The sequence below is a fragment of the Neofelis nebulosa genome, chromosome 3, assembly GCF_028018385.1.
Source record: "Neofelis nebulosa isolate mNeoNeb1 chromosome 3, mNeoNeb1.pri, whole genome shotgun sequence".
Classification (NCBI taxonomy): Eukaryota; Metazoa; Chordata; class Mammalia; order Carnivora; family Felidae; genus Neofelis; species Neofelis nebulosa.
In genome coordinates this window covers 17,241,382-17,267,090 of record NC_080784.1, presented here as the reverse complement: position 1 = coordinate 17,267,090, position 25,709 = coordinate 17,241,382, and the positions used below count along the sequence as shown (strand labels likewise).

Sequence of the window (25,709 nt, the reverse complement as noted above, 5' to 3'; positions counted from 1 at the left end):
TTGGGGTTTAAGCACTGTCCCTTTCCTTTGTAGAAACCAGGCAGCAGCAAACTGGTGTCTCTAGCTCCTCTCTCCCTCCCAGCTCAACAGTTGGAGAAAGTGAAAAGGAACTTATACCCACAAAAGTTGGGGACTGTGGGCCTACAGCCAAGCACCTTAACCTTACATGTCTTGGAAGATGGAGACACGAAACAACTATGATGATTTTCTGCAGTCATCTGTCTATCTGCCACGAAATTCAGCAGGAAAACAAATTCTCTTGTTTTTTACGTTAGTGTTTCCTACTCCAAGTAGTCTGGATTGACAACATACTTCCTCTTCCCTTTTCAGGCTCTTGCCCCCACTCTTATCACATTTTCCTCAGAGAAACATGTAGCATGTGGTTTTCTCTCCTGCTGTGTCTAAGAGGGCATCTCATCAACGAGGAGACCAGGGTCATGCAAAAAACTAGTCTAAGATGCAATTTACATCTTTATGGCAAGCTATTTCAAAGCTTTTGTGTGAGTAACCTATAGACTTGATTTTTTTTTTCTTAGTTTCATCTATAGCAATTTAAATGTGGTATGACTCACCAAGATGCATTCCATCTGTTACACACACGCGCATTAGGACTCAAAATTGTGAGCATATCAGGAGGTAGGGAGAGAAATTGGCAAAGTGGAAGAGTTCTGCAGACAAGCTCTTGAAAGAACAAATGAATGGATAGAGACCATTCCTAGACACAATGCCACACAAACAAACTGATCATATTACCCACGACAACAGTGGTTTTAGAGACAATCTGCTTTAGCATTTGACATGTTTCAAGTCCAAAAGGATACATACGGTAAGCCAATCCAGGGAGAGATACAGTCATTAGCTTTTCCTTTTAATTTTGAAGGGGAAGGAACTCCTTTGAGCAGATAACTCAAATCCTTTGGCATGATTTATATTATTTAACAGAATTGTCACTGAGCATAAGTAAAACTAAAGAGACCCATGTTCCATGGAAAGCTCTTCAGTGAAATTACATTATTATGAGAAATTCCATGGACACCGTACTCACCCGAGATAGCTTTGTATTGAATTGCATTCAGAATTCTAGCAAAATCCTTACATTTTAAATTATAATTATTGTAGTTTCATAATATTATAGTTTTACTTCATAATAATGTAATTTTACTTTATTATAAAAATGTAATAATAACATGCATACATTACTACGAGAATATTTTAAATTCTGGGTGACTTGGAGATTTCTGTCAGTTAACTCTAGAGATTTTAAAACTGTATACAGTAAAGGGGGCATCTGGGTGGCTCAGTTGGTTGAGCGTCCAACTTCGGCTCAGGTCATGATCTTGTAGTTCATAAGTTCAAGCCCCACATCAGGCTCTCTGTTGTCGGCACAGAGCCCACTTCAGATCCTCTGTCCCCTCTCTCTGCCCCTCCCTGACTTGCGCTCCCTCAAAAATAAATAAAACATTAAAAAAAACCCCACAGAGACAGTAAAAAAGTATCACTTTCAAAACAAGTGTGTTTAAACAACAACAACAGCAATCGTATTAAATAAAAATAGGATAAGGAAAACTGTCTTTTTATCCAGGGTTGGAATTTCTTAACTTGTTAGATTAATCGAACAAGTTGAAAAATCAGATTGTTAGATTATGGTATCCACAATCCCCAAAGTTTATGCAGAATTTTATGTAGGCATGAATTTGTACACTTAAGAGTCAATAGTCTTCATCAAATTTTTTAAGCTGTGACTAAGAGAAATCTTTTTACATATTTGTTTTAGAAGTATTTGTTTAAAAGGCTGAAGAAAAAAATTAATTATGACTTTTTATGAGAGGAACAGGTGTATGGCACCAACTGTTAGGAAAATGCTGGCTAGCCAAGAACACCGAATAGTATCATCTAAACTTTTCCTAGGCAAGATTTCTAAGTTTATACAGTTTTCTTTAATTCATTCCTCACCCTGGTATCAATGTCCTGCAATACTTCTGGCTATCTGTCTTACAACTGGCACCACACCAAACACTCATAAACAAAAACAAAAACAAAACAAAAAAAACCTCTATTCTGAAGGGGGAAAGGAAGAATTAAGAAAAAAAAATTCTTTTTTGCTTCAAAGTTTCATTTACTCATGATGAGGCTGATGTTTATCATCACAGTCGACATGTGTGGGTAGACATCACAATGGTCAGAAGAGATAGCTATAAAGCCTGTAATGGGCCATCCACTCTCTTCCTTTTACAGACAGCCCCTCCACCATGGTTTTTAGCCTCTTGGGTTATATAGCCTTAGAGGCATTAAAACTTATTTTTCTCCAGTTTCTTTCTCCTTTACCTAAGACTTAAAACCAACAGTGGCTCTAACCAACTAAGGTACCTTCTAACCATCATCAGGGGCTGGTTTTTGTCTTCACTTCATTTTCACAAACAGGTGTCTCCATTTGCACAGTTAGGATATTTTAAAGTTCAATTCTTTTAGTGTTTTATAGTGAAATCAAAATATCCTTTCCACTTCATTGTTTTTAGTTCCATCATTCTTTAGATCTGTAAGTCAGAAAAAAAATGGGGTAACCTGTTTTTTTTGGGGGGGGGATTATTTCCAGGGGGGAGGCAGTCAGGGAAAATCTACTATAAGATTTTTCTATTGAAGCGAAAGGAATTCTGCTGGCCAATAGACGACCTGATATTATTTTGCTGTCACAGGGACACAATACAAAACTTCTGAGGGAAAAATTCCATGATGCCAAGCCTCTCAAGCCCCCACCCCAAATTACAATGCAGTGCTATGTGAAAATTGGTCTTATTTCCAAAAACACTTACTGGATTTATTTTCCTCACTTTTTCATTCTTGCTCTGTACTGAATGCCGGTAACTAATCCTTTGAATATATTTCTTAAAAGGGCTTGCAAATACAGCTGATGATTAAGCTGAATAAAGCCTTCTCTGCCACATTGCAAAAAGAGATGTTCTTATTAACTGAATAATTTATATCTCTTGTTATGTTTCCCTCATACTCAGCCTGGAAACCAGAACTTAGCTGCCCATGTGCCAGAGGTAAATGCTTCACAGGCTCACAGGCAAAGCACACCAGAAGCCTCTTCACGCTTTTCCTTCCGTGGTGCTTTTGAACTGAACCACTTCTTACCTGACGGTGACCCCAGCCCAGCCTCACCGACTCTGTCACCACCTGCTGATCTGGGGCCTTCACACCTGCATAGACCACCCCCCACCCCCCCCCCCCCGAGCCTTTCACACTGCTTTTTGCAAACCCCTTCCCCTCGCTCCTGTCCTCCCTGCCCACAGCCACACCGCAGACTCTCTCACTTACAGACTTGTCCTGCTCCTCCGGTGAGTTCTCCCCAACCATCCCACATGCACTCAGGAAGCTGACTCTGACATCCCTGACCGTTCTGCTTAACTGACTGAGCCACCCAGGTGCCCCCGACATCCCTGACCATTCTGAAACACCTTCCCGACCGTGGATCAGAGGTCATCTGTGACAGATTGCAGCACCAGGGGGCCATGCGGGACATTATTCTTCCTTCCTTTGCCTCCGCCACTTTTTAAACAGATCTCCACGGGCCAGACACAAGGACCGATTGATTTCTCGTCTGCCATCTCACTTTGCTGCCAAGCGTTTTTATTCACATAGGTGTAAATTATACCTAAACCGATTCCGCACAGTCTGTCCAGAAAATCCTCTACAGTCATCCTCAAAAGCCTACTTTCAGCTGAAAAAGTCAACTGTCTTCTGATTCATTAAAAAAAATTTTTTTTTTAATGTTTATTTATTTTTGAGAGAGACAGAGCATGATTCGAGCAGGGCATGGGGGAGTGTAAGGTGGGGAGGCAGAGAGGGAGACGCAGAATCCGAAGCAGGCTCCAGGCTCCGAGCTGTCAGCACAGAGCCCGACGCGGGGCTCAAACTCAAAAACAGAGAGATCACGACCCGAGCCAAAGTCAGACACTTAACCCACTGAGCCACCCGGGCGCCCCTATTCTGATTCATTTCAGAGTCATTTATATTTACACTGTGTTGCTCTAGCTAATGAGTTGTACAGTGATTTGCTTTGATAAGTAGTTATCTCAAAAAAATAATAAATTATCTCAGAAATTTAGATAAGTATACATATATTATGATGATCGAGTTATAGCAAAAGTCTTAACATTTTTCCAAAATTTTAACCCAGTCTTAAATCCTGGTAGATAACGGTTTACCTCTGAGATTCACATGAATTTGTCCTGTGTGAATAGTTCACATACCCTTGTTTCTCGCATACATAATTGCTGACCGCATGACGCTAATTCTCGCTTCTCTTTCACTAACCGCTACATCTTTTGAACCTGTCTTATAGGGGCGAATGATGTAAATACTCCTAGTCTACACTGCAGAAATTTAGCCCTCTGATCTTTTGGAATTGTTTCTCCTGAGCCATTCTGGGTTAGACATTTATGAATTCATTTATTGTTTTATATACCAATAATTCATCTTTCATTTAGAGCAATATATAAATAGTCCCCATACAAATGATATCATTTAAATATGTCTATATGGCAAGAGTCCCTAGCAAATGATTTATGAATAACTAAATGCTTTCAGATTTTAAGGCACAGATTTTCTTTTTTTTTTTTTTTTTTAAGTTTATTTATTTCGAGAGAGAGAGCATGAGGGTACAAGCAGGGGTGGGGCAGAGAGAGAGGGAGCGAGAGAATCACAAGCAGGCTCTGCACTGCCAGCATATAACCCGACATAGGGCTCAAACCCAAGAACTGTGAGATCACGACCTGAGCTGAAACCAAGAGTCAGACACTTAACGGACTGAGCCACCCAGGCGCTCCTAACGCACACATTTGCCATCACATATAATGTATAGACAGTGGCTTCAGTTTGAAAGGTATCTAACTTTAGGCAAACAAAAAAAGTGGAGAATTTTTTTCTAAAATTGATTTTATGATGAAGTTTGAAATAAGCACCATTGTAAACAAAATTTTAGTTGTGCTACATAATTTTTATGTCATGTCAATGTCATAAACCTGAAAATTTCACGCATGGAGAAATATTATAAGTCACATGCTTTTCAAGACATCGCAATTATAGAAGACAAAAGACTTTTTAGTATCTTTCTTAAATACTTAACAATACTTTAAATGGGGTTTAGTATTCATTCAATGGTTGGGTATAAAACTTTGCCATGAAATGTTCCCATTAGTGACTGGCTACAGAAAAAACAAAACAAACAAACAAACAAAAAAAGCCCTCACTTTGCAGGGCTAACACCCTACCTGCCAATACAGCCAGAAGCTCAGTGGTCCTGGGATTCTCCATGTTCTACTATGTTTTCAATAGTTCTCCATTTTAAAACTTCAAGGAATAGTAGGGCCTTTAACCAAAAACACAGAACAGTAATAGCATATAAAATTATGTACTAACCAATTCAATTTGCTATATTTAAGATTCCTTAGGAGCCTGAAAGGCCTAAATACATATAGTCTTACAGGCACAATCAGAGCTAACTGGAACTGAACTTAGTTTCAAGTTGCAGGTCAAATTGCATATAGGTCGTCCATGAGATGATTTTCCTAATAAGTATTACACTATAACAATAAAGTATTTTCTAAAATTCTAATGGTATTATTTCATTAGTAAAATCCTGGTCCGTTTCACATGATGAAAGATGAAGTCTATTTGCAATATTTACTTTCTTAACCCATAATCAATATTATTGCAACTATCAAAATAGGATTCAAGCCAACTTTTCTAAGTTTAGTAACACAGTAACATGATGGTTTTTAATAAGAATTCTGCTTTTAACACTCATTGTAACACACATTATAGCAAGAGTACCATAATTATATTTACAAAGAACAACCAAACCAATTTGGGCAAGGTGGCAAAAATATTCTCAGGTAATTTATCAAACTTGTAGACAGGCTCTGAGGCATTTGGGTGGGCCAGTGCCTCAGATCATTTGAATGTCCAGTCCTGTTCAGGTATAAGACCTATAAGATATGGTGGTTTGTGACAGAAGAGTGGTTTCTGTAATAGCTCAGAGAAGCACTTAATCAGTAAGCACAATCGCTGTGATGGAATATTTATTGACCCCAGGGCAGATGTGGTATGGCTATAAAAATATGAAATTAAATTAACTCTTGGCCATTTTCAAAACATGAGCTTTAAAATGAAAAATCAAGGAAATATGTAAGTAATTGACTACCTACATTTCAGGCCTGTCTTGTAGAAGTTTAATTTGTTTTAGGATCAGTAGAAAAGTAGAAAAGGTTCACAAATGATGGTTCTTTATCTGTGTTTGTGTGTATTCAGCTGTAAAGTATTTTAACCAAATGCTCTTACTAATGTTTTGTCTCATTTGCATGCATTATGTAATCTCCCCTGTGCCCAGGCTCGGCGCTGTGTTGCGGATAGAGAGGCATCCTTAATAGTGGTGAGCTCAGCCTCTGTGAACTAAGTTGATCCAATTCAATTAGAATATGTATCCATTGAATATCTACTATGTTATTAGCACAGGTCGAACATTATAAAAAAACATAAAAGCAGCACATATATGACTATCTCCAACAAGTATCTTAAGATCTCGCTGGGGATATAATACACTCAGATATAAATCAATCAAAACAATAAATTCTCAAGAAACCAAAAAGAGACCCATAAAGTACTAAATGAGATTGCAATAGGGAGAAGCCAGTGGTTTATCATGCCTTTCTGATGCTTTGCCAGAAAAGACTGATTCTTTTAGAATAGGATAGATTGCTTCATGATATGTAAATCCAAACGGTTGTGTTCCTTATATTCCTCACTTTGCCTGGATGTCTCAACTCTCTTCTCAGAGCCAGATAACGGTGAATGGAAACTCAGGAGGTGCTGTGAGCCCAATGAGTTACTATCAAAGGCCGTTCTCCCCTTCAGCTTACTCTCTCCCAGGCTCGCTCAACTCAAGCATTATCATGCAGCATGGCCGGTCACTTGGTAAGTCTTTTGCAGTCATGATTTCCATGACAATTTCATATAACAAGTACAAACCACATGAGAAAAACATCAGAGTAATTTTTCCAAAGAGGTGGGATATTCAACACTCCAGTATTTAATGAACCTATGCTAGGGGAGGAATTAAGACCAGAGGAGTCACTGGAGAAAATAGGCATCCAGCTATCCCAAGACAATGACTACACCTATATCTGAGCCTGGAAACAACTATTAAGTGTTTGTAGTTTGAAGTAGAGAGAAGGTGGACAGTCAGGCAGGAGAGTTCTCTCCACTGGAACATTCGTGTAGCGCATTTCCATGGATGGCAAATACCATCCATGTTCATAACAGCTCGTTCTTTTGTGGAAAAGCTTTCACTGTAGAAAATTCTCTGGGCATATACACAGAATTGTTTCACAGTTAAAACAGTCTAACAGGGGGACAGCTGCCTCACAAAAACAGTAAATAGTAAACTATCGCCTCACAAAGTAGCAAAACACTCTTTGAACTGAGACCAGAAAGGGGCGCCTGGGTGGCGCAGTCGGTTAAGCGTCCGACTTCAGCCAGGTCACGATCTCGCGGTCCGTGCCCCGTGTCTTCGAGCCCCGTGTCGGGCTCTGGGCTGATGGCTCGGAGCCTGGAGCCTGTTTCCGATTCTGTGTCTCCCTCTCTCTCTGCCCCTCCCCTGTTCATGCTCTGTCTCTCTCTGTCCCAAAAATAAATTAAAAACGTTGAAAAAAAAAAAAATTTGAGCTGAGACCAGAAGACCATTGGCCTGGGACAGGAGTTCCTTTAAATAATGATCCCTGAAGTTGCTATACAGAGAGTTCTTAATCCTTTGAGGACTAGGAATTAGATGAAAGAGAGAGCTCTCCTCCAGAAAAAGAAAAATGCACATTTGAACATTCATACAAACTTTCAAGCGTATCATTTCACGGGCCCTGTGATTTTTTTTTTTTTGAAGCCTCCTGGATAAGAACTTGTACTGTATGATCACAAACACTTTTACGTGGCAAATATAGTAGGACTGTTTAGAAAACAATGTATTTCTTAGTTTTTAACAATGTAAAAAAGCAAAACCCCGAAACACTAAAAACCAAACCAAATCAAGCCGTCGTCCGAATTCAAGCTGAGAAAGGTCCCATGATGTTGAGGGACTGGAAGGCTTCCCTCCAGACAGCCGGGAGGAAGGCAGAGGAAAGAGGGCAGGCAGCACACCTCTCAGAAAGGCTGAGACTGATCCCTCCGGGCCACCGCCAAACAGCAACAGAACACAGGCCTTTCACTCTGCTTTCCTCCTTGAACAGCAGGCAGGACCTCTTCTCCCCCAGCACCCTTTGTTCGTTGAAAGACATGATGCCATCCAGGCTTACCCGGGAACATTCAGCGTGTGCGTTATGGAACTCAGCTTCTGTGGTCAACAGAGCCTCTGGAACACTCACATGGAGCCCTGAGACTCACCAAAGAAAAGTCTAAATATACTTGTGCCTTCTCTAATGGTGCTCGTGGGGATCACCTGTGAATGTTATAATGCTGTCCTTTTAGAGTATAAGAAAGTAGGACGTCCTTGTGCCCAGACACTGCTCTGAAACAATCAGTCCGTGGTGCAGTATTGTAACAGGAGTCCTTTATATCGAGACTTTTAAAAAATGTTTATTAATTTATTTTGTGAGAGAGAGGGGGGGGGGAGCATGTGTGTGCGTAAGGGGGGAGGGGCAGAGAGAGAGAGAGAATCCCAGTCAGCACAGAGTCCGACGTGGGGCTTAATGCCATGAACCATGAGATCATGATCAGAGCTGAAATCAAGAGTCAGACACTTAACTGACTGAGCCACCGAGGCCCCCCATACCTAGATTTTTTACATAGCTATGCATCATCACACTCCTTTAGTAAAACTACAAATTATTCTAGCCATAATGTTTTCTCAAATAATTATTATCAAAGTCTGACTCTTTTTCCTCATCACCTGTCTTAATACACACAATTTTGTCCCTCCCACCCCGAGAAACAAAATACATAAATACTTGAATGTAGACAGTCTTTCTTATTAGAACATACTGATGGGTAGATTTACATATAAGCTATACTACAAGGAAAGAAATGTCCCTTGTCCCACTGGAACAAATTCCAATCAGCCAGTGCTGAGATAGGTTCTGAGAATATACAAATCTATCCTGCTTCGAGAAACTTTATATTAAGCTGAGGACAAAAGACTACAAAAGTGAGAGTTAGTGGACCTATAAAAGAAATATAAGGGCGCCTGGGTGGCGCAGTCGGGTAAGCGTCCGACTTCAGCCAGGTCACGATCTCGCGGTCCGTGAGTTCGAGCCCCGCGTCAGGCTCTGGGCTGATGGCTCGGAGCCTGGAGCCTGTTTCCGATTCTGTGTCTCCCTCTCTCTCTCTGCCCCTCCCCCGTTCATGCTCTGTCTCTCTCTGTCCCAAAAATAAATAAAAAACATTGAAAAAAAATTTTTTTAAAGAAATATAAAATAAAAAGCTAACTTATATAAGCTATAAACTGCTTGACTCTAACGAACCATATGTGAAGACAGAGTTCATACTCCTTGCTTAGGCTGGGACTTTGCACATAGGAGGTGCTCAAAAATTATTTGTTGTTTAATAGAAATGCCGCCATCATGGTTCCTGACTCAAACACTTTTTGGAACTAAATGGGAAATCAGAGTCAAATATCACATTTGGAATTGCTTGGAAAAGATACCGTTTCCTTCCTAGCCTTATTCATTCTTCATCAGAAATGTATCTAAAATGCTTTTCTGTTGCAAACTAAACTGAATATAGCCATAATAATAGCAATAGCAGTTATAAGTGTTAAAATAGATTTTAGCTTACAGGAGTCCTATCTGTAGTTATCCTTATAATGATGAGTTAAATCTTTTAAAATCTTACTTATGAATTTTTATATAAATTTGTTACAAAAATACAGTCATAGGGGCGCCTGGGTGGCTTGGTCGGTTAAGCGATCGACTTCGGCTCAGGTCATGATCTCACGGTCCGTGAGTTCGAGCCCCGCGTCGGGCTCTGTGCTGACCGCTCAGAGCCTGGAGCCTGCTTCGGATTCTGTGTCTCCCTCTCTCTCTGACCCTCCCCTGTTCATGCTCTGTCTCTCTCTGTCTCAAAAGTAAATAAACGTTAAAAAAAAATTTTTAAAACAAAAACAAAAACAAAAATACAGTCATATATGGGGCACCTTGCTGGCTCAGTCGCTTGAGACCAGCTGTTGGTTTTGGCTCAGGTCATGATCCCAGGGTCATGGGATCAAGCCTCCCATCAGGTCTCCCTCTGCCCCTCCCCAGCTTGTGTGCTCATGTGTGCACTCTCGCTCAAAAAAAAATTAAGATTCTCTCTCCCTCCCTCTGTTCCTCTCCCCTGCTTGCACTCTCTCTCTCTCAAGTAAAAAATAAACAAATAAAAAAATACTATCATATGTTTTGAGATAGATAGATTACATATATATTCACACATATATGCATATATATGTCATCAAGTGATGGTATCCTGAAACATTAGAGCTCTTCCATATCCACATAAAAAGAGACCTTTCTGGGGTGCCTGGGTGGCTCAGTCGGTGGGGAGTCCGACTTCGACTCAGGTCATAAACTTGCTTTCGTGGGTTCGAGCCCCACGTCGGGCTCTGCGCTGACAGCTCAGAGCCTGGAGCCTGCTTCGGAGTCTGTGTCTCCCTCTCTGTCTGCTCCTCCCCTGCTCGTGCTCTGTCCGTCTCTCTCTCTCTCTCTCAAAAATAAAGATTTTTTTAAATTAAATAAATAATTATGCTTCAAAGTAACAGCCAAGATATCTGGCCATCGTGTCTACTTAAATACAAATCAGCACTAATAATTTGAAATCATCCATTTAACCCATGAGCCTTCACCCCATCTAAGTATGTGTTTGGATGTGGGGATTTCTTAATGTGATTTTTGTTTTCACTTTATTTGTATGAAATTGCTGCTGTAGACTCAACAGTCCTATCTTCTGCTCTAAGAGGACATTCCGGTGCTTTCAAATAACAGTAGTCAGCAACTTCACACAAAGATAATGTCTCGGTCTGCCTCCTCGTCTCTAAAACGGAGCCCCCCACGGGGCACCAGGGTGGCTCAGTTGGTTACGTGTCCAACTCTTCACTTCAGCTCAGGTCATGATCTCACAGTTCCTGAATTCGAGCCCCGAGTCAGGCTCTGCACCGACAGTGCAGAGCCTGCTTGAGATTCTCTCTCTCCCTCTCTCTCTGCCTCTCCCTTGCTGGTGTTCTAAAATCTCTCTCTCTCTCTCTCTCTCTCTCTCAAAATAAATAAATATTTAAAAAGTAGTAACAAAATAAAAAGTAATTAATTAATTAAATGGACGGTGAGGTGAGCTAATAGATGTAAAGTACTGTCTTAACACAGTGGCTGCTACACGGCCACACGGTCCTTCCACAAATGTCACCCTCCCCCTCCCCCTTCTTCAGACAATGACAGGATCTTGTTACTGTTCTGTTGGGTATATACCTACATGCTAACAACGAGTGGCTCGAATGCAAGGTAAATGGGTCAAAAGAGAGAGCGATGGAAATAGATTCTACGTTACAGTTGGCATAAATATACAAGAGGCACCGTCAACTTGAGTCCTTGTGCATCAAATACATGATATGTCACCAAATTTTCTTGGCAGATTCCACAGAGACCTATCCCCAGCACGCGCAGTCTCTGGACGGCACCATGGGCAGCTCCATACCACTGTACAGATCCTCAGAGGAGGAGAAGAGAGTGACGGTCATCAAAGCCCCCCACTACCCGGGGATCGGGCCCGTGGATGAATCCGGAATCCCCACCGCAATTAGAACGGTAGGAAATGCCAGCGTGGTGGCTGCAGGGCTATGCCCAGGCTCTACAAAGGCCGGATTGTCAACGGCTTTGTGCATTCCTATGGTCTTATATAACGAGGATTGCCCTCTATGCCATTTGAGTTCTCGTGAATATTATGTTGTATGTGGCAGAGAAAGAGGAAAAGAACTGTGGATTGAAGCTAATCACAGAATCTGTGTTTGCATCTTAATTGAAAATCACGAAGATTGTGAGTTTCGTTGAATAAAGGTATATTTTGTTTTGTTTCACCTCTTCCAGGGAGCGTTAGGGCAATAGAGAGAAAGGAGAAGGAACGAGACAAGGTGAATGCTTTGACTGCTTTGCCAATAAACCAGGGATTTATTTCTTGAAATGGATGTGTGTTAACATCAGGAGATTGGGAGCCGTGAATTGGCAGCTGGGCGGTGAGATGATTGCAGCAAAGGGAGTTAATGTCATGGAAAGAAAAAAAAAAACTGTGAAGAAAAATACACATTTTAGTGTCCCTCTTCAGCTGTGCCTGCTGTGAGCCCTCAGGGATATTAAGTGAAAGTGTTTAGATTTTTTTTTTTTTTTGGCTTTAAACTCTGCCAAAGCATTGCTCAGTGTGTCAGGGCAGCCCCTTCTGGCAAAGCTCAGCAGCAGCAAAGGCAGCTACTGAGAGCCCGGGCAGGCAGCTGCTCGCTGACCAGTCTACTCGCAGAGAAGGTTTGTGCTAGCCGGCAGAAGGAAGACTCTGGAAGCCAGGATGAGGGCCGCAGCACGTCTGCAGGTGAACTGGGGGGCTTTGCAAGGAGAGGGCTCAGGCTGCATACTCCTGCCTACCTGGCAGGGGTGTTGCCAAGAGCTGCTTCCCTGGAATGCAAACTCTGGGGGCTGGGGGTGGGGAGGGGGTGCAAAGACAATAGTGGATAGAGGAAACGAATGGGAAAGAGGTCAGGAAAAAAAAAAAGCAGTGGTAAGATTGCATTTCTCATAGATGGGGATTGCGCGTTCTGAGAGAAGAGTTAAAAAATGGATTATTCCAAGCATCTGTATCAGAATTGCAAGCCAGAAAGTCAACCTGCACAGCAGTTGATGGGGCTGTAGACGCACTAGATTCTGGGAACACTGAATGTGACTAATTATCAAGTCCTAACAATCTATGTTGGAACTGATGATTGTCATATTTAAGTCACAGAAAAGTTCAGGGATTGTGACTAACGGTCTTAAGACAACTGCATGTTTCTGGTGACAGTGTTTTGTCATTTGTTTCCCTTTGAAGGTTTCTGACTCAAAATGGTTTAACTGGAATCTTTTTTCCAAATAACGTAGGGATGCAGTGTCAAGACAGGTATGGTGTCATTGGTTTTGCTTAATCGACCCTCGAGTCATAGTATATACACAAATTAGGATATTCCTGACTCTAACTTGTTGTAGATTCTGTCTGAAAGGATTGTGTCTGAGACCTCTGGGTGTGTTTTTAACATGATGAATGATATATAAGAAACAACATGAAAAGCTGGACCAGTTTTTTTTATCCATCCGACATAATTTTCTTAAACAGCAAAGACTTGCTTCTTAGTTTTCCAAAGGAAAAATAACAGACATTGTCAAAGGTTAGTGAAAATCAAGTAATATTAAAATTCTAGTGGTCTGCCTACTTGCAAATCAAAAGCATGTTTAGATATGCATATGCAAATACATATACTAAACATTCAATGCTGGTTCCCCTTCTGTAAAATAGGAAATAAAATGTAAGCAACCCAGAAGTTCCCTATAAGGAACCGTAATTTTTAGGCACAGCTGTTCTCTTATTTAGACTTTTAAAATTGTACGCACAAGGTACAGGTCTGTGAATACTCTTACTTGCGTTCCCTGTTTTTCAGCCTTGCCAAGCACATCCCCAAGTATAGCTGTGTTTATAAATGTTGAGTCAGGCTGTCTCTGAGCCACAGCAGGCCAAGAATCTCCAAGGTTGTTTTTCTTTCTCATCCGTGTAGAGAGTAATGATTATCAGACTCAAATTGCTTTACATGGACTTTCTGCTCAGCGTATCCACCAAAGGCAGTACTGTCTCAGTGTATCATGTTGTAGCCTCATTTTAGACAACCAGCCTATACCAAGGAAACAGAATTTTGTAAGCTAGAAACTCTAGAAAGCCAAAAGTCAACAAATGTACCTTTGAGTTATTTGAATGAAGGCTCCCCAGTCTGCCCTCTCTCATGTGACCTGGGACGTCTGGGTTAGCCTTTTACTGCCATTCTTAACAACAACAAAAATCGCTGGGGTTCAGATCCCAGGAGGCTGTCTAATTAAAGCCAGCTAGTTAAGTGAAATACAAGACTCTTTTTTTTCTAGTTCAAATATAACACCGTTCGAGCATTTTCAAAGCTGGAAAGAGGCAAAAATAGAATAGAATCACTGTATACTCGTACGGAGAAAATATGTGTCTATTCCCTTTTTGGAAATCTCTGCGTGATAAATCAACACCGAGTTTTGATACTTTGTAAACTGTAGAAAAGTAAAATCCGGGTGAATTCTGCCAAGATTATAGAAAACAAGTGCGTCGTGAATTGCTAGTAGTTACTGCCCGTACAAAGTAACCTGGAAGGACACATACAGAAGCAAACTTCCTTAAACTTGAGTAGACTTCTATTTACTTAATCTCGGTATTAGACATAACATGTCCATGATGCCATTTATAAAAGAAACTTCAAATGCCCAGAGTGCTTCTTTTAGAAAGGGACAAAGAGTTTTAGTGTTGCCCTATACTAGTTTCATACTCCTCTTTGCCAACCACTGGGCATTTCCTGGCATCTCTGTGCTCACCATATAAAGCTAGCAGACGGCAAAACTAAGCTCCTGCCTGATATGTGCCCTCCAGCAAGTGAAGAAAAAAAAAAATCCTGTCTGTCAAGATACACTGCCATATACAGGGATATAAGTCACTTATTTAGGCTTCCTTGTTGCTATTGGTTGTGTCCAGGTATGGCTGGGAAACATGTTTGCACCAACTTACATCTTATTTTCTATTGCTGAAGACATAAAGGAAACAGAGCTTAACAAAAGAGAAACTGATCTTTTATGAAAGTGTCCCTTAAAGATACATGTTCAGCCACTTTATTTAAATCAGCCAATAATAACTAAACTCCTGATTCATCACTGCACCCCTCCCACCAGCTCCCATCATTTGAAAATAAGGTCAATTAACAATCTCCTCAAAGCTTTTCCAATGTAGAAAGAGCCTACAATGAATGAAGAGGTGACTCAGAACAAAGTCAAGTAGCTCTTAATATTAATCTATATTTGCTGTGATTATCAGAACCATGTATGCTCAGAGACCAAAATAAATTTAGAGGTGGCACAAAACCCTCAATTTCCAGATGAAAAATGCAATTACCACATTTCTGAGGGGAAAAAAATAGGATATAAAATCTAAACGAATGCTCAGTCTTTTAAAAAGTACAAGAATATTTGTGTGGCAGTCCTAACAGAATATTTTATATCAAGAGAATGGTCTTGGAAAATCTGGTGTATTTATCACTATATACAGAATGATTGGGTTTCTTGCTGGAGTATTTCTGGAAACGTTGAGATAAAGATCTTGCCAAGCAAAGTCTTTAATTATGATTATAAAAGTGTAGGTCTACTTTCACAGGTATGTAATCAGGTAGAATGCCATCCAATAACCTGGGTTCTTTCACTATTTTATTCTATAAATATGTTATGTTCCCTACTGACTGTTACTATTTATTGAGCATTTCTTACATTCTAGGCATTGTTTTAGGTCTTATATACATGGTTTCATTCCATTTCCATCACAATCCTATGATGTAGATATAATTATTTCATCTTAGGAAGGACAAGCTGAGGTTCTAAAAGCTTACCTAAATGATCCAAATTCACACTGCTAGGAAGTATGAAACAATAATTAAAGGAAGCAAGACTTGAATCTAGGTTGAGGTGATGTTAATTTCTTCTTTCCATTACAACCCAGTTTCTATCGTGTCTTAATCCAGGCATGTGGAAAGAGCTTCTTCTCTCAAGGAATTTATAATTTAGCAAAGCAAATGCTGCATACATTTATTTATCATGTTAAAAAAAGTTTTAAACAATGTCTACATTTTTTTTAGATTTACTGCAGATTTACCTTGACTGTACTACATTTGGGGTTTTATGAGCTTAACCTAGTAAATATCATACTTTTATTTCTCTAAGTCTAAGCTGATCAGAATACAGTAAAAAATATTCCCTAGTTAATTCTAAAAATGATGTTTTCAACAGAACATTCACGAAAATGTTTTGAAGGATAATGATAATTAGCACCAAAAGGAGTTCAACAAACTATTACAACACTACAACTTTTATTCAGTGCATTTTATATAAATATGTTTGTACAAATATCAACTATCTAATGCTGGGCACAAGTGCGATTTGGCCACAGCATATAATGTCCCAATTCAGCCTAAATTCAGCCTAAAGGGGTAACATATTTACAAACCTCATGCATAACTAGGTAAGTTACTAGTATTGTCATCATGAAATAGGTTTTTGTTCTTTTTTGTAATCACAGACAGAAACCTGCTATTAGAAAAGATAAAATGAAGAAAGAAAAACGTGGAGGGGCAAGCAGTGTTGACTCAGCACCGGTTTTGTAACTACTGAACATTCTCTCTTACAGACAGTTGACAGACCGAAGGACTGGTACAAGACGATGTTCAAGCAGATCCACATGGTACACAAGCCGGGTATGTGTGTTGTTCTGTTTTCTGATCGGATCCTCCAGGCCAAAGAGTATATATGTATCCTCCTGTAGAGTTCAGGTTCACACAAAACGTTAAGACCCTAGCTACTCCATGGCGGTCCCTCTTTCAACATTCCTCCTTGTTTTCCTTCTACCGTCCTCAAGTCACAGACTCCTGAGCTGCTGCCTCACCCCTGAGCTGCCAAGAAGCCTCTTATTAGGTGGCCCTGGAGGGGTGCCAGGTGCTCTGGTCCCTTCCTCCCTCCCCAGCCACAGTCTGGCGTGGTGTGGGGTGTGGCGCTGTCATTGTTCCTCTGTCCACCCATGCCAGCTGCTGATTGAGAGAGAGAGAGAGAGAGAGAAAGCAGAGGTAGGTCTCACCAGCTTGACAAAAGATCTCGAAAGCACTTCCGGAGGAAATTCATGATTCAGAAGAGAAGGCTGCCCCAGGAAGTGAGGAAAAAGCCCTGGCCCTGCATGCTGGGGAGAGGGCAACCCAGCAAATATGTTACGGACCAGCGAGGTCAAACCGCAGCAGCTCGGGAACAAAGCAGTATTAGAAAATTCGAAAAATGGTGTTATGCACCAGGCAAGAGACCCTGGTTTTCTACCAAATTGTTTTTGTTTCTCTGAAGTTCTACTGTCTTGTTACGATATGGTGACCGAACGTGTATTACCATGATATTTATGTTTCATTTTCTAGATGATGACACAGACATGTATAATACTCCTTATACATATAATGCAGGTAGGACGGGGTTCCTTGCTCGCAATGAATACCGTATGCTTGGAATCACTTCCCACTCACTGTGTTACCACTGTTTGAGCGCATGTTTTCAGTGTAGACAATTAAGAGGATGCTTTTCTTTTTTCTTTTCTCAAAGCATGCATAACAAAAGGATCGATCTTTTCCCATGGAAATGAGAACTAATACTGTTTTGTCTCCTTCATTCTCACACTGTCCGTTTATTTGCAGCTTCAGGAATGTTTAACCAAAGTATGAAGGACGGCTTGAAAGAACACACTGTAACTGGGGTACAAAATAAGATAAAGATCTCTTTTTATCAGCAGAGAGAGTGATCACAATTGCGTAAGATCTTTCAGATACGCTTCACAAAAAAACGAGTCAAGCAAAAGTATTTTGTGACTTTGTCCATGCTTTTGCTCCCAAAATGCAACCATTCATTGAAGGATTTTTAAAAATCCCACTCTGCTGAGGCCACTTTTCTGACTCAGAGTCGCCAACAGTCATAATGGCATGACTTCAATTCTGGGCGTTTTCTACTTGTATTTGAGGGCATTGGTATCTTGTGAAATGGTTGCAGGGCCGGAGTGAGGGATCCCCACAAAATGCTTCCCTTTCCCCTAAACGTCACATTAGGGGATCCTATATAGGGCCTCCTGTCACCACTCAGCCCCAGGCTAGTGACTGTTGAACGGTTTCCTTTCTTGAGAGTAGGCTCTGAGGCTCAGGCTGTTCACCTGCACCCTTGTAAGGGGTCCCCTGGCCAGCCTGGCCTCAGGCCTGCATAAGGTTCTTCCCTCCTTGCTGCCTGAAGGCCAGCACTCAGGCCCTTTAACTGTCAGGGACTCTGCCAAGAGTCTCCAAAGACAAACAGAGAAGAAAAAACAGGCAGAATGAGCTTAGCAAGCTGCAAGACCTCTGATATTTAGGTCCTCACTCTTCCAGGTGACAGCAGGAAGCCCAGTAAAATCTTTCCCTCAACTTGTATCCCAAGCCACAGGTACTCCAAACTCACCTCCCGTGTTTAGCTTGTTCTAAAACAAAATTCAGCCAAGTAAATTTTAAAGATAGTATTGGATTTGTTCCACGATTCACGAATGCGGCCGCATCCAATCTAGCCGATAGAAAGGAGCCCTGAGGAGCTGTACAAAATGAAAGGCTTTTCTAGGCAGAAGGGAGCCAAACAAGGAAGTTACACTAGGAAAAAAAAAAAAAAAAGGAGATTATTGCAAGGTTCCTTTTGCTTTAAGGGAGGGCAGGGGTCTGTGAGTGAGATGACCTCACCCCTGCTGGTCAGGCGATGCTTGACTGTCTGGTTTAAGAGGCCATTTCTGCTCAAAACTATAATTAAGTCTCCACTGGGTGACGGGGGTGCTTAGCATAAGTGACTCCATTTTGGGCCTCTTATGTTTTTAACAAGCTGTACAATTGACGTCTGACCGTGGAACCCAAGCAAAGCAGTACGTGTAGACACTGTCTTTCCATTTGTCGTGGCAAGTTGTACGGACCCTCAGGAGAAGCAGATGAGTGAAAAGTGACTTAACTCACAAGTCTGAGGTGGCAGGAAATTCAGAATTTTTATTATTATCTTTACTATTGAAATTCTGTAGCCATTAGTAATTAATAAATTGAAGAGTAATAGTTACATATAACCTTGCAGAGCCCTTTTGAGATAGTTTTGCCGTTTAATTGGTAGACGAAGCAATGTAACTAGCCTCTTCCCTCTCTACAAACCCTGAGTCCCACTGTGCTATGTCTTGCCTCTTTTTTTTTTCCTGAGCCATCTCTGCTTCCCTCTTCCCCGACCCACCCAAACCAGTTCTCCAGGGCTCATCCTAGTGCCATCTGGTCCATAATATCTTCTCTGACCAATCCACCATCCTCTAAAATGTTTCATTCCTCATATGCATTTTCCTCATCTGGCCTTTGTCAGATTACCAATTATTTGCAATCACCATTCTATTCGTGTCTCATTTCCTCAGATATACAACAAGCTTGCTGAGGATTTTGTGTCCTTGAGCCTTGCACAGCACATATACAACTTGCTCAATATTTTGTTTGACTGGGGCACCTGGGTGGCTCAGTCCCTGGAGCATCTTGACTCCTGATTTTGGCTCAGGTCATGATTCCAGGGTCGTGGGATCGAGTCCTGAGTCAAGCCTCACGTTGGGCTCCAGGCTGAGCAGCGTGCAGCCTGCTTAGGATTCTCTTTCTCCCTCTTCCTCTGCCCCTCTCCCCACTCATGCATACTCTGTAAAAAAAAATAAACTAAAATAAAAAATTGAAAAACTATATTTTGCGTGATTGCAATTAACATGTCAATTATCACAGGTAAATCAGAGCTTTTAAAGTAATAGAAGATATTTGGAAACAGTTCTATGAACTATTTTTAATCTTCCCCTGAAACCTTAACTATGTTATTTGTTTATATTATCCAGGAGAAAATTTGCTGAGTATCTGTAGATTTATACCTAATACCAGTCTGAATCATTACTAATTTAAAAATGACTGTCGAAGATTTACTGCAATCAATGATTCTGTACAGAACCTATCGCTAATAAATTAATATATTAATAATGATTAATAGATTAATAATATTGATAAATCGATTAAGAACATACCACCTGATGCACGCGTGATGAATATGCTTGCCGATAAAAACTGGGGTAAAATCATTGGATGTTTTGTGGGGTATAAACAATTTAATGCACTTTTAAAATGTTTTTCTGCTTCTGTTTGTTTTATTGTGCTGTGTTTCGTGATAGGCCTGTACAACTCACCCTACAGCGCTCAGTCACATCCTGCTGCAAAGACCCAGACCTACAGACCCCTCTCCAAAAGCCACTCGGACAACGGCACTGATGTCTTTAAGGATGCCTCCTCCCCCATCCCTCCCCCGCACGTTCCTCCTCCAGTTCCACCACTTCGACCAAGAGATCGATCTTCGACGGAAAAGTAAGGCATTTTCCCCAGAAGTGGCCTCTGTTTAGTTTAGGACACAAGTAAGCCGGGATGGCACTCCGTAGAAGAGTCAGTGCTTACCTTAGCAAGATACTGCGCGTATAACCTTATTAGTCAACATATATGCCATGTTGACCTCCCCTGTTGGGATTGTGACAAACACTTCCACAATCTTTTTTTTTTTTTTTAATGTCTATTTATTTTTGAGAGACAGAGACAGACAGAGTGCGAGCAGAGGAGGGGCAGAGAGAGAGGGAGACACAGAACCCAAAGCAGGCTCCGGGCTCCGAGCTGTCAGCACAGAGCCCGATGCGGGGCTCCAACTCACAAGGGGTGAGACCATGACCTGAGCCACAGTCAGATGCTTAACTGACTGAGCCACCCGGGCGCCCCAAACGTTTTCACAATCTTGGCTCATAATATCATAATCACATGAGCACAATCTCAGGGTGCCTGGTCATGATGTTGTGGTTCATGAGTTCGAGCCCCACATCGGGCTCTGTGCTGACAGCTGGGAGCCCGGAGCCTGCTTCGGATTCTGTGTCTCCCTCTCTCTCTCTGCCCCGTCCCTGCTCGCACTCTGTCTCTTTCTCTCTCAAAAATAAAATAAACGTTAAAAAATTAAAACAAAAAAGCATGTGCACAATCTCTACTTTTTGATCAATAAATGCATATCAGAAGATAAATAAATAAAAATAACGGACATGTACTTCCTTTGGCATAGCATGTCAGAGATTATGCCGTTTTCATTTTCCTCAGATTCAAAATGTTAGGTCTATTCATTACTTAAAATTTCCCCTCTCATACACAAAAGCCTCTCTTTGAAAGCAGGCAAAATTATTAATAAATAATAAATAAGGCATTAGTTAGTAAGTGTCTATCTGTGACTCATTTATACCAGCTTTTCAAGATGATACTAATTTTCATTTCCCCACTGAAATGTTTTTATAGAAACTATTTACACGAAAATAAAAATTTATAAACACACTGTTACTGTGCATTTTTTAAATTAGGATTATGACTAATAATCCTACTTACAGGTAACCTTTATTGAGAGCTCACGATAAGCCAAGCACTATGCTAAGTGCTTTTCCTGGATTATATCATGTAATTCTGAGAATGACTCAATGAGGTTTGTTCTACTTTAAACCCATTTTAGAGAGAAATCAACTGTTTTAGAAAATTAAATTATTCAGCTCATAAGCCAGTATGTCCCAACTCAGCTCTGATTAAAGTCATAGCTCATGAGATACAGCAATTAATGAAAAAATAAGCATTATTTAGCATCAGTACTAATTTTTAAGCATCCACCTATCATCAACATCCCATAAATATTATATTCAACATGTCATTGTACCATTAAGAGTAACTGGTGATCAAATTGGGTATGAGATATGAAAATAGATATACATCATGTATGAAGAGATCCTCACTTTAATACCAGTCTCCTCGTGATAGACTATAGGTTTGTAAGTGTGATGTCTTAAATTTGAGACATAATTGTCTAGACACAAAATCGTATCTCTGCCACTTAAAGAGAACCAAAATTAACTCAAATTTAAATGTATTATATGTTCTATGTTTAGTGGAAATAAATCTCTCATTAAGAAATATGATAATCTCTTAAAAATTTCTAGACGTCTTTCACATACATTGTCTCATGTGATGCTCAAAATACTATCTGTTGAATATCAGTCATCAGTTACTGGTAAGCCAGGACTTGTCCCCAATTGTCCTGTCTCTTAAAGCATTTCTATTTCCAGTGTGCTTCAGAGTGAGAATTTAATCTCATTCCATGGGTCAGAATTGCTCCCATCTATAGTCAGAAAATTCTTCTCGCAGAAAAAAGATCCTCACAAAGGAAGCCTTCTATAGCCCTGGCTACCTAGAAAAGCTTTACTTTCAAAGTCCCTCGGTGACCGCCTTTTGAAGGATATTAGTTCAGGAAAAAGTGCTGCTTCCAAGGTCTCTTATGCAATAGGATGGCTGTCTCACTCTGGTTTTTCAAGGGTAAGACCAAAGGAGGCTCTGCCCTACCACACAGCTTGCTTCTCTGGATGGCGATCCAAGGGACACTTTTGTCCTTTTCACAGACACACTGGGATGCCATTTGTAGGATAAATAAGATGAAACATGGCGTGTGCATTACTCCTTGTCACTTTGGATCAAGGATGCCCGGTCACAGAGTGGTGCAAAACTCACGTAACTCAATGGAACATAACCGCCACCTATTCTAAACACAAGTATACACAGCTGCTATTTGTACATGATCCCAAGGGTTTACAGGCAGATCACTGGCAGCATGCGCGTCTATAAACCCCTCGTGTGAGTTACGGAGCCAGCAGGGTAGTCGCTTATGAGAGAAAAAAAATAGAGGAAAATAGAATATGAAATAAAAGTCTTTCTTTAAATCACTTATGTAAGACAACATATAAATGGGGTATGTTATGCAGATTAACTTTTTATCCTGAGATACTTTTTAAAACTCGATACTAAAATTAACTTTGTAAACAGATAGCCAATGGTTTTATAGAACAGCTTGAGGCATAGAGAATTATTTTATATGTAATTTGTTGTTTATTTCTAGGCATGACTGGGATCCGCCAGACAGAAAAGTGGACACAAGAAAGTTTCGTTCTGAGCCAAGGAGTATTTTTGAGTATGAACCTGGGAAGTCATCAATTCTGCAGCACGAAAGACCAGTAAGCACTTGCCATTCAACAGAATGCCAGTTCTCTAGGCTTCTGGGTTCCCAAGTAGACCTGAATTCTGTATCGTTTAGTAATTTTTGTCTCAAACGTAATCTATGTATTTGGCATTATTTAAAAATCAAGTTTATTTTGTATCACGATTCGTGCATATTGCCTGAGAATTGAAGACACATGCTCTAATTTATTGCCCCTACCAACCAAATATGGGATCCATTTGCATATAACTATAGCTGGGCCTCATCATGGCCCTGAGCTTAATTTTTTAAAAAATTCGTAACTAATGGCTTGTCTTATTAGTCTTAATTGCTAGTCTCCATTGCTAATGAGAAAAATCATTCATTAGTCTCTCTGATACAAATGAACCCACACAGTTCCATCCCTTGGCTTCCGTATCTGTTGCTTAATATTTCTTTGGATTAAGGGGAAATTTATGAAATGCCTTTCAAAAAAAAAAAAAAAAAACAGTTGTTTTAATTGATTCTTATTAAATCTCTCTCAGGTTACCAAGCCTCAAGCTTCCTGATTGTCAATCTAATGGATCAAGATTATATTTAACTATGCAGAAATTTTGCTAGTTATTTAATATATGCAAACAAAAAGAGATATAAACTTGAAAAGAGCCACTTGCCGCTTCAAAGTGCAATTTAACAAACAGGTTATTCCTCGGTCTTGGTTTTTATTTCCCTCCATCCTCCTTTCCAAGTCCTTTGCTTTCCTTCCTAGATAAGTCCCCACAGGATCCCTTTGAAACTATGATTCCTTCGCATTTCTATCAAAACCTGCTTCTAGACAGCCATTTGCAATTTACTCTCCTCTTTGCCTTAGAAGAATTTGGGGTGGTGTCAGTGAACAGGAAAAGGAGAGTTGTCTTTGTTTACTCCCTTAAGAGTATCCAAGAAAGCACATTATTATATATAATGCAAGGCCAGCCCTGAAATTTGATTGGAAACCTTTGCCTTACCACACCCAACATAAGCATCCTGCATTTAGCTTTTGAAACCCTGTACTTATGGTTATGTTCTTGAGAAACATGTTCAAAAACCTTATAATCACATAATTCACGCATAATATTTATCTAAGCCATCTTTGCTTTTCTTCAAATAACCCACATCTTTTAGGGTAACAGAACTTCACCAAAAAAAACCAAAAACTGAAAGAAAAAAAAAAGGAACACCATTGGTTTGCAGGCTTAGTGCAAACTTACAACCCATTTACTAGGTTATATGATTGAATATCAGGACACGTTGAAATGTCTGGGATGAGAATTGCGTGAACCACAATGTGACCATTGCATAAAATTGAAAACAGCAAAATAATTATGCACAACAATGAGACTCCGATTTAAATATAAATAATAAAAGGCTCATTAATAATCATTCTAAGAATGCATAAGAACATTGTGATTATATTGGAACACTTGAGTAGCTGTGATCTCAGGCAACAGGATTGATTTTAGAAGCTTCCTCACCAGGATATTTCTATTATTTACTCATTCAACATTTACTGAGCACCAACTATGTGCTAAGCATGGTGCTAGGGACACAGTAGTGAACAAGACACGGACTCTATCTTGAGGAACTTTGAGTCTTTCATTTAATGGGTGTGCAGAGTCAGACTTGTATTTTAAGAAGAACCGAAAGTTCTGGAAGTATTTGTATTGCTGGAGATTTGGGTACAGATAGGGCTCTGCAGCCACAGGAAAAAGAGGGGAAGGAATGGAAGGAAATGAGAATAGATACCTTATGGAGAGACAGAAAGAATCAACATTTCTACTCCTCCTGAACAATTTTGCTGGGGGCCAGCATTATGCAAAAAGGATTTGGGCGAGGAGTCTACGTAATTTTGGCCAGGCTTTTTTATTCTAGGACCAAGCTATTATCCTCTTTTTCTTTTCATCGATCCTGAAATTCATTCTCATTGGCTCTCTAAATTAGAAAACAATCCAAAAGGCTAAGTGCACAGTGGTATCTCAGAGACTGTCTATATACTGATGTAGTTTACGTACAATTCTGGAGTATCTAAAGATACCCACAAGATACAGAGGATGAAGAGCAGATTTACTAAATCAGAGTGATGTAAAAGCACACAGACAAAACTTCAGGGTTTCAATGGAATGCTCTCCTGCATCTTTTTACCCCAAGATGGTGTGTGAGCATCCCTTTGCTCCTCTCCTATTTAATTTTTGTAAATTATACACAACCTCTTGGTAATTTTCTGTTGCCTTTTTGAATTCCTAGATGACCCCCTCCTCTGCCCAGTCTTCCCAAGTGTTATCTTGGATTCCCTTCTCCCCCAAAGATCTCAAAGTCCTACCACTAGGACATATGCTACAGATAACCCTTCTTCTGGTCCACAATGTACCCATTGCCTAGATTACAGTGACAGCCACCCAATTATTCTCCCTAATTATCCAGTCCAGTCTCTGCACCACAGCTAGGGAAATCTTTTTCTTTTTCTTTTAGGTTTATTTATTTCTGAGAGAGAGAGAGAGAGAGCGCACAAGTGGGGGAGGGTCAGAGAGAGAGAGGCAGACACAGAATCTGAAGTAGGCTCCAGGCTCTGAGCTGTCAGCACAGAGCCCTATGTGGGGCTCGAACCCACGAACTATGAGATCATGACCTGAGCCGAAGTTGGAAGCTCAACCAACTGAGCCACCCAGGCGCCCCACAGTTAGGGCAATCTTTATGAAACTTTATAAAACTTCCTTCTCAAAACTTTCTCCTGGCTCTCAAGTATCCTTAGAGCAAAAT

The 25,709-nt window shown here is 40.4% G+C and overlaps 1 protein-coding gene and 1 long non-coding RNA gene across 51 annotated transcripts in view; one reads left to right on the top strand and one right to left on the bottom strand.

Moving 5' to 3' along the window:
• The window catches only part of SORBS2 (sorbin and SH3 domain containing 2), a 351,659-nt gene that overhangs the window by 271,259 nt on the left and 54,691 nt on the right, over positions 1–25,709 (top strand). For 28 of the 50 annotated variants that reach the window (XM_058723353.1, XM_058723364.1, XM_058723362.1 and 25 more), the window contains 7 exons: positions 3,009–3,044; positions 6,837–6,975; positions 11,644–11,816; positions 16,480–16,546; positions 17,246–17,290; positions 20,053–20,242; positions 22,836–22,950. In XM_058723353.1, coding sequence (XP_058579336.1) covers positions 3,009–3,044; positions 6,837–6,975; positions 11,644–11,816; positions 16,480–16,546; positions 17,246–17,290; positions 20,053–20,242; positions 22,836–22,950 — 765 coding nt within the window. Of the gene's footprint in view, positions 1–3,008; positions 3,045–6,836; positions 6,976–11,643; positions 11,817–12,438; positions 12,589–16,479; positions 16,547–17,245; positions 17,291–20,052; positions 20,243–22,835; positions 22,951–25,709 lie in introns of those variants that run through there. The other 22 variants (XM_058723355.1, XM_058723370.1, XM_058723374.1 and 19 more) reach the window with 4 other exon arrangements.
• On the bottom strand, positions 1,256–15,922 carry LOC131508131 (uncharacterized). Its single transcript, XR_009259848.1, has 3 exons — positions 13,665–15,922; positions 5,274–5,371; positions 1,256–2,534 (listed from the first exon to the last, which is right to left on the bottom strand). It is a non-coding gene; the product is annotated as an uncharacterized LOC131508131 (long non-coding RNA).